This window comes from Cephus cinctus, unplaced genomic scaffold, assembly GCF_000341935.2.
Source record: "Cephus cinctus unplaced genomic scaffold, Ccin1 Ccin1_scaffold0013, whole genome shotgun sequence".
NCBI lineage: Eukaryota > Metazoa > Arthropoda > Insecta > Hymenoptera > Cephidae > Cephus > Cephus cinctus.
In genome coordinates, this window is record NW_014332762.1 from 1,994,729 (window position 1) to 2,004,060 (window position 9,332).

General features: G+C 47.6%; 1 protein-coding gene across 7 annotated transcripts in view; it reads left to right on the plus strand.

The window, feature by feature from the left end:
- Window positions 1–9,332, plus strand: part of LOC107265151 (neural cell adhesion molecule 2) — a 67,385-nt gene that overhangs the window by 40,218 nt on the left and 17,835 nt on the right. For 5 of the 7 annotated variants that reach the window (XM_025080116.1, XM_015734287.2, XM_015734278.2 and 2 more), the window contains 5 exons: window positions 421–635; window positions 1,355–1,465; window positions 2,329–2,547; window positions 5,345–5,641; window positions 8,215–8,345. In XM_025080116.1, the coding sequence (XP_024935884.1) occupies window positions 421–635; window positions 1,355–1,465; window positions 2,329–2,547; window positions 5,345–5,641; window positions 8,215–8,345 (973 nt within the window). Of the gene's footprint in view, window positions 1–420; window positions 636–678; window positions 790–1,354; window positions 1,466–2,328; window positions 2,548–5,344; window positions 5,642–8,214; window positions 8,346–9,332 lie in introns of those variants that run through there. The other 2 variants (XM_025080129.1, XM_015734295.2) reach the window with 2 other exon arrangements.

Genomic DNA, 9,332 nt, shown 5'->3' on the forward strand with positions numbered 1-9,332 from the left:
TTTTTTTTTTTTTTTTTTTTTTTTTTTCTAATTTTAGACTTTTTAGTAACTTCGGCAAAACTTCGAGTCTCATGAAGGACCCATAACGAGAGCAGGAAGTTATCTGGTTCTCAGAATACGATAAGTAAACGTGCTAAGGGCGAATATGGTGAAAACGGAAGAGCGATGCTTAAGGAGAATAAAGTAAAAGTATAGGGAGAGGTTTCAGCCGTATTCCTCTGGATCCGGGTAGGTTCCGGGAAGATGCTGGAGCAAATCGAGCGGAAAAAGTTTTGCTAAAGGTTCCTAGAAGTTCGTTACTCTTTAACGAGAGCACACCTAGTATTTCCGTATCGTTGTACATAGATACAGTGTTGTCTACAGTACCTCCCGTACTTGATGCTGTTCCTTCGGTAGGTAAGGTGCTTCAATTGATTTCAGTTTGGATACCAGACCCAGTTATGACCTCAGAAACGCCATTCATTCGGCAGTGAGCGACGACTTTGGCAGGAGGACCTACCTCAACATGGACGACGTCCATCGGGCCAGGTTGAAGGTGAACAAAGTCACATTGAAGGATCAGGGTGTTTTCCGGTGCCGCGTGGACTTTGTCAACTCGCCGACGAGGAGCTTCTGGGTGAATCTCACCCTGGTCGGTGAGTAGTGCTTGACGAGAAGAGAGTGGAGTATCCGGAGGTCGGACTATCACGTGGACGGGATGCTGGAGGTTGAAAAGCGTAGCTACTTCACGGGCAGGATGCTGTAATGAAAAGTTTTTCGAGCGTAGCGAATTCTACGTATTTTAACACGGTAAACCTGGCTACTCTTCTCTCTCTCTCTCTCTCTCTCTCTCTCTCTCTCTCCCCCTCTTCCGCAATTCCTCTAACCGTTCGCCATTTTTACTCTCTTGATGCTTTCATCCCGTGACGTGGAACACCTCTCGCACCCTAGCCTTCCGCTCGACAATCTGGAAATAAAATTTTTACAATCGTCCGCCTGGTGACGCGACTTTCACTTGTGGGAGCAAGTAAGGACTTTTAAAATGCTGCAAATCGAGCGGTTCGTTCAGAGTACTTCCGTTTTAGCACCCTAGCTCTTGTGCAGTTCACCAACTTCCGGCGGCCCCTAGCCGTCGCTCATTTGACATATCTCACATTTCTCTACTTGTTTTAACAAAATTATTTCCTTCGCAACTGCCATCCGTTTTTCTCTATTCTTTATCTAATTCCCTTTGGTTCACTCCAATTTCCTCGTGGCGTCCACGTGCCTCCTTCAAATTTCCCGCGCCTGCGGCATTTTCAGGGATGACAAGAGCCACTCTTTAGATTCTACAAAGTGTTACTCGTGACGTGGATAATTTTTTATACTTTTCCAGAACAGCCAACCGCCCCAGTAATTTATGATGCTCAAGGCCGGGAAGTTACCGGCGTGGGTGGACCCTTTCTTGAGGGTTACAGCCTCATTCTAACCTGCCAGGTGTCAGGTGGTAAGTACCGTAAAAGGGTTAGACCTCTTTAGGTGTATTTCGTGTCTTTCAACATTAATTTAAATATTTCAGATAATTTACTTTTGCTCCAGACAATTTACAGTCGACATTAATTGGCTTCTTGTGTTCCTCTAACTTTGACCTTCGCCTGGATTTTTCACGAGATAAAGTGATCTCTGGTTACGTCAAGTAGAAATGACCCAGAGGCGTGAAATAAGAGTCCGAAGTAGATACATTAGCCTGGCCAATTGCTTACTAACCTCGCTTTACCTAGGGGTTCGCGTGTAGGCACGGCACACGCACACAGTCCATCACCCTTTCACCTTTGAACTTTCATACTCTTAGCTTCCTTCCCTCTTGATAGCCCAATGCCTCTTGATTGAGTCTCGATAGACAAAGACGAATTAGCATCGTAATTGGTTTGGATCGGTGGCGACCGATGCTCGCCAAAGGTCAGGATGTTCAGGCGCACTTGGCGAGCCATTCGAGAGCCATTCGAGAGCCATTCGAGAGCCTGGAGGTCTGTGCCGGCCACCGAGAGTTACCTCCTATTGTTCCAATCTACGGCGATCTGTTGAGCTTCGACCCTTCTGTTGATTCTTATGTATCGTCCTTGCCGAATACCAAGGGCACTGAGGGTACTCAGGATACTCAGGATACTAAGGAATTTCATCAGGACGAGGATATCGCCTGCGCACACTAAGAGCCACTTTATGGAGATGATTTATTACCCACTCGAAGATTGCCTATACTAGACCATATAGACCACGTTCCCCTAGGAACGACCCAAGACGCTTCTAATTCGCAGCGATGGCCCTATCGAATTAATTTCCTTACTTTCATTCTTCTTTTCGGATTTTTAGGTAAACCGAGACCTACTGTCACGTGGTGGAAAGACGACGAATTACTCGACGGCGTTATGGATGCGCCATCGATCATTGGAACAGCCAGGAAATTTACTATTAATCAACTCTTTGTGGAAAAAGTCACAAAGTCCTTATGGGGCACCAGGCTCAAGTGTCGCGCGCAGTCCGGTTCTTTGGGGAAACCGATAGAGCGCGAAGTCCCATTGGATATTTACCGTAAGTGTTGATGAGTTATCTTTCGATTAAAAATTAGCCGAGTCCTCGGTTGAGGGTGGTCGAATAATTTCTTGACTTTGAGAAGATTTTTCATATACATATACTTCGAAATCAGGACTGGCTATACTTTTTTTTTATAGATTTTTCTCAACGTCGCATGTTTATTTGCACGCAGTCAGTGACACGTAGCGACGAGACGTAATAACCCCATGGAGAACATCCTGAATATCACGAGCGGCACTTCTGGGGTAGATAGGAAAACGTTGTCTCCGTTTGCGTTCGCGTTGTCGTTGGCGCTTTTTACGAGGCATAATTTTGGGCAGGAAGGCCAACTCGGGATTTTCGCAGCGCGCGAAACGGGCTGGTGGGCGGCGGGCAAGGGGGGAGGGGGCAGCGACGTCGAAAATAAACTTTACTGCCAGCCCAGTTGGACTTCCATTAATTTCATGACTAGAGTTTCAGGGGTGGCCGGAGTGGAGGGTAGATTCACCGTGAGATTCGTAAACCTCCGCTTGGCTGGGATGAGTTTCGGCCGTGGATACGGAACGGCGATTCTCCAGAGACTCCTCGGCGCTTCGCGAATATCACTTGAAATATCGCCGCGCTAATATTCAGTCTTATATTAAACCGACTAGAAATTGAAACATCTCGAAGCGGAAAATGAATGGAAGGTGGAGGAAGGTGGAATCTCGCTCTGCCGGCTAGACGCGCCAGGACGAAAAAAGGAAAAGGATATAAAGCATGCCGGAGAATGGCAGTATGGTTCTCTTCGTGACTGTATCTCCTTCTCCTTGCGACGTCGAAGATCAGTCGGGCCGATTTTATTGGGATATCGGGGAGTCGACGGTGGCGCCCTCATCTCGTACGTGTCACCCTCCAAAAGAGGAATCTAATAATAGGTCCTCCTGGAGCGGGTTGACCGTCGCGTTTCGTGCCTGCAGGAAGCTGCTGGAACGCCAGTCCGATTGCTGGGCGGTTCGCGACGTTTCTTTGAGGATCGCGTTTCTCGGAAGCGTCGACCGATTTTAAATACGCCGCGTGTGGTGGACACGTGGCTTCCTTTTCCCCCTTGCCCTTGCCCCCTTCCGGCCCTCTCACCTCCTCGCCCTCCTTCCTGCGCTCCTATCCTCTATGCATGCTCGTTGCTCCGGTTCTTTAAACTGATCACGATGATGACTTCTTCGGAACCAAGACCTTCACCGGATACGGTAGCGCCAGTGCAAGGTGCTTCGTGCCTGCAGGCCCGGTGGCTTTTTTTATTTTCTGCAAACCATACTTAATTCGCATGCTTCTGTTATTTAGCTGGAATGACCATCGTATCCCATTTGTTTTTGAAATTGCCCTTTTACTTTTATTTCTTTTGCCCTTTATCTTACCCGTATCGCTCTTTCCCATTTAATATCAGCTGGCGCAACCGTCCTATGCCGATCCTGATAAAGACTCCGAGCAAGCTGAAGACTCTTCGTCGTTTCTAGATTGGGAAGAAAATATTTTATACTTGCCTTTTCTTTAAGGAAGTTGCTCCTCTTTCTTTTTTCTTCTTGGGATCTTATCTACTCTAAAATTTCACCAGTTGGTAATTCTGGACCTCCATTTACCTTATCCGTCCGTTTCGTCGAGTTGCTCGGTAGGTACTGGATAGAATCGAACTTTAAATCAAGCCGCTTAATCACGGCAGGGCTCCACGACTAAGACCGACGCCGACGCTGGCCGCCGTCCGTTCGCCGACAATTAAAATCCACTCTCCAACTCCTTTCGAACTATTTTCGTTTAAAGGTTCGTTCGTAACGCTAGAAAATATGTCTACTTGGCTGCGGATACATTCTGAATTATATACTCGAAGACGGAGTTTTCCACGAGGAAAAGTGTCCTCTCCGTGATCCTCCGTCATCTACGTGGAACTGTCCAGAGTCCTGGAAGAAAATACGTCAGAGTCCTGAATGTAAACGTAACCTAAGACACGAGGAGAATTGATCTCGTAGATTCAATCTCGCTAAGTAAAAGAATCTAACGCCGGAGCCCAGAGCCAGTGTAGGCAATGGGCTAACAGCAGGAGGAATCATAACGGCAGGCGTCGTCTTCATTTTCGTGTTTTCCTCGGAATCCTGTAGGTTCCAGTCTACATGCTCCTATATGAAATCTATAGCGTACGCGTTCATGTATACATAGCCCGTGATACATAAGGAGTACCTATGTATGGTATATGGCTTGGACTGTCCATTCGTTTTACTGGGTTGCCCAGCTCCGTGGCAGGAGGGTGGAAAAGTAAAAGCCGCGATCCCATTCTCGCATGCTTCCAGACACAATGACTCCCACAGCCCAGTGGAACCGTTTATTCTCCGCACACAAAACTTCCACGAAGCTGATAAAGCCGGGATTCCTTAATTTACAGCTGATTGCGAGCGAAATAACTACGTGGGGCTCGGAAGCCGCCCCTGGCTTTAGCGCTCCAATCGATGGGGAGAAAATACTTGGAGCGGACCCATAAACACCTGCCGTTTCGAGCACCAAAGGATCGGCCTCACCCACCCACCGCCCACTCTCTCCTGCTTTTCTTTGTCATTCCAGTTAAGGCGAAGCACCCGCCCAATTTTTTCGATGAGAACGAACAAAATTGACAACTAACCCCATTACGCCGTTAAAATTCGACTTTACGATATGACCACCTATAAAACGCTTTCGCTTGAGTCTCCGGAATTAAAGGAGCCTCGTTCGAGCCAGGAGGGCCAGATGAAAAATAGAAGAGAGAAAGAGGAAAATTGTATCGCGACGACTTTACGATTTTACGATTTTACAGTGAAGCCAGCGGCGGTGAAGATAATCCTTAACGAGGAGCAGATCTACGCGGGACGTCCTATTGCCGCCCGGTGCGAGACCTGGGGCAGCTCACCGGCGGCCAGGATCCTCTGGAGACTCGGCGGGGTCGTCCTTAGGGATCCCAATGTGGCCACCACGCAGAGAACTAATTCCACTGTGAGCAAACTGGCGCTGGTCGTAGACAAGGAGGACGACGGCAAGGAGCTCGTCTGCAGGGCTGAAAATCCCAGGTTCCCCGGTGGAGTCCTTGAGGAGATCAGGATACTCCACGTGGCCTGTGAGTACGCTCTGACTTCTTTTTGCGCCTTACCTCACGACCTTCCACCTTATCCTCCTCTTTGCACGAGGACATCCTGAGGCGTTTGACATTGTACAAGGTACTTGAGAAAATGAACAATTTCGAATTGTCAGACTCTTCCCCCTCGCAGCCAAAAGGGTATTTCCATGAATCGTGACCGGTTTTACAAATTCTCAATCCGACTAGATTCTAGTCGGACTCTTGTGTACGAAGCTTGAGGATTTTTCGAATTCACCTTTCCTACTCGAGGAATGTGTCTCTCGGGCAAGGATTTAGTCGACCTAACAAGGGATGATCCTGCCGCGTGCTGAGCTTTCGCTTCCAGTGAGACTTTTCTAGTAACTCAGGTACCAATTGATACTTTTAAAACTTTTAAGACATTCTTTATTGCTCCTCCATCTACCGATACCTTACAGTGAAAGACAATCAGTATCCAGATAATTGGACCTCTTTAATATTGGATTCGATTACAGAGACGGCTTACTCTTTTTATCCCTTCGGCTTTTTCACCGTCGGGGAAAATAATCAACGACTTTGTTTAGCATTGTTATCAGAGGATAAGTGGAGGACGTAGATGATGGAGGGAATGGCAAATGTTGTTAGGGTGCAGAGGGGTGCTGACGGTTGTCAAAAGGGAGAAGAGAGCGGTTGACACGGCCCTGGGAAACGCGGGGCTGAAGTAAAGTTCGAGTAACACAGCATTCAGCGAGGTGCGAGCACATAGTGCAATGTCGTGTCAGCCTGCCGCATTCATAAATTGGTTACAAGTTAGACGCAGCTGTCGCGAGATCTGCTTACTCGTGTGTGCCAACTGAACCGATCCAGGGGGTGTATCCTTTCGAAGTATGGAGGATGTGACGTAATACGGGAGGGTAGAGAGTACCAAGTCAAAAAGCTGCTGTAGGACAGACAGTACCTTAGTGCAGTATTTAGGATAAGCATTTTTCACGAAACAGAATATAATTGATTTTTCAAATAGATCCACGGAATTTCATTTACTTGTATTTCGAAAGGTCCGTCGAGACTGGGGTTTATCTCACCGGGCAATAAATGCGGTCGAAAGTACCGGATTTCAGTTTCCCAATTCGATTCCGTTGGCTCCCAAGTTTCCTTGGGGGTTGAAGGGCGGGTAAGGGCCGAGAAAAGGGTAAGCTCGAAACGAAAGAAAAAGATTTCACGGGAAAGTCGCACAAGCGGAAAAGCAGAGGGACCTTTCGTCTAAATGCGCACGAACGTGCGCTACTCATAAATGTTTACGATTGGCGTTTCTTTTTCTGAAGGCGGAGGACGGTAGTCACCCTTAAAGAGGAAGCGACTTGGCCATTGACATTAGCGACTAATGAAGTAACCGTCCCCCCCCCCAGCCACCCTATCGGCACCGAAGGAAAAGGCTCTCTCTCTCTCTCTCTCTCTCTCTGTGTGTTTTAGGTGCGGCTGGCACGTGAAGGGACTTCACGCTTCGTTTCGAGTCGATTAAGGTTATACCTATTACCTTCTCTCCTGCCCACCGTTCCTTCGCACCTTTCATCATCCCTCTGTCCCTGGATCCATCTATTTCTTGGTTAATACCTCGCTTCAGACTAATGGGAATAACCAGGGGAGAACTGGCATTGGGAATTAGCCTTTAAGACATTCGGGAGAATTGAGGTAAACTTCGATTCTCGCAGGACTGTGGAAACTCACAAGAGCGACTTCGCGATTCTCCTACAGTAGCGAGAGTAGAGCTCCTGGAGAGACAAAAGAGAAGGATGTAGAGAGAGAGAGAGAGAGAGAGAGAGAGAGAGAGAGAGAGGGAGGGGGGGCAACGATACGAACCGTATCTCAAGGAATGGGGTGAGGACATGGTAGGTTCACGAGGTTAGGGGTTGCTTAGCTAAGGGTTCCAACAAGATCCGAACCTGATCAGACTCCGAGGTGGCCGTTTGCATTCTGATGGCCGGACCCCCCATAAGGTTTCCCAATCCTATCGACTATCCTGATCTTGTCCTCCCACGCGTGGAATTCTCGGCGACCCTCCGAATTCTCCAGTTGCTCCTTCTTCCTGCGCCCTCCTCCCGTACCGTCCATCCGCTACAATAACACTACTCCTTTTCTCTTGGTGCAACCGAATTTTCTCCAATTCTGCTTCCCAGCCTCTTCCATTCTAGTATACCGGCCGTCACTGTTTTTCTAGTTCCATTTCGATTCTTTCGATTTCCCCTACCTCTTCATCTGCAGCTGCAGCTGCACTGTGTTGCTAGGAACGGAAAAAGGAACGAGAAGAAAATTCGTCTCGTTCCCGATCGCGTGACCGGATGTCCTCCTTCGGTTGGCAAGGGACGTCGAAGGCTCTGACCAACATTTGCTTTTACGATGTAGAAAGTAATTTCGGAGTCTATGTAGACCAACCACCCATCGTTTCCTTTGGTTTGTCAACTTCAGCTTGGATGCCAGTCTCGAAGTCTCCTAATTGTCGGAAGGGACCAAGTGTAGTTTCGAAACAGCTAGAAGACGCTTGAGAGTAACTTAACGAAATCCATTGTTTATTGTAATATTTTTTTTTATTGCTGCAGATCCTCCCGTTGTCGTGACCAATCTGGCCGTGGGATACGTTTTGGACACCCTGCGGGAGGGCGACGACTTGAAGTTGGTCTGCGATGTCCAGAGTAACCCACCACCTACGAGCATCGTCTGGTATCACTACGTGAGTGCTCTTCTTCTTACTCGTACTCTTTCTCTCTTTTTTTCTTTTTTCCTTTTTTTTTTCAAAGAAATGTGTTAATTGCATTTCTTGTTAGTCTTGAGAAAATGTAGAATACCGTGATGCGAGTGCATTGCATTCTCCTAGATGCACAAGATGCACAGGGGGAAACGAAGGGTGGGTCGAGAAGAAAAGGCACATTGACAAAGGGAAACGACTTGTAAGAAGAAAATAGAAGCAGTTTCCGTCTGTAGATTCGGTCGGTCGACATGTCCCAGAGGGTTGGTAGCACTGGTAGCGTTGGTAGCACTGGCAAGTTTGCGAGTGCTAAAACAAAGCGTAATAATGGCAAAGGGAATATAACGCGATGGTTCGTGTATCTCGTGGCACGAAGATGCAAAATGAGAACGTGCTTGGAAGGCTTGAAGGTGCGGGGCTCAAAGTGCAGGGCACCTGCATAGCAACACCAGCGGTACGTTCCTGCCGAAGTGCTTCTTCGCCCGCAGCTGTATACATATACGCACCATCTAATTGCACGCGCTATACATATGTATATATAGTGTATATCCGATTACATTTATTCTCCTTCTCTTTCTCTCCTTCGCGATTTCTTTTTTCTTTCCTCCGATTTTTGTATTGCTAGATACGGGAGGTCGAGAAATCGATGGTCTAGAAAGAAAAGGCAAGACTTCCGGGTGGGAAACACGGAAGGCAAAAGCAAACAATGGGGAAGAATCGTGCCGAGAATGGGTCCTGTGTTTTACGTCAAAAATATAATAGTGGATACTGCTATCGTGTGATTCCATTGAGCAAATAGCGTCGGTTTGTGCAAACAGCGGAGCAGCCCATTCAATTAGGATGATCGGTCGCTTTCAAAATTATAAGCAAAATAAACATCATTGCTCCGTTTATCGACGATCTTGCCTCGAGTTATCAACCCTTGTCTTCTCTCTCTCTCTCTCTCTCTCTCTCTCTCTCTCTCTCTCTCTC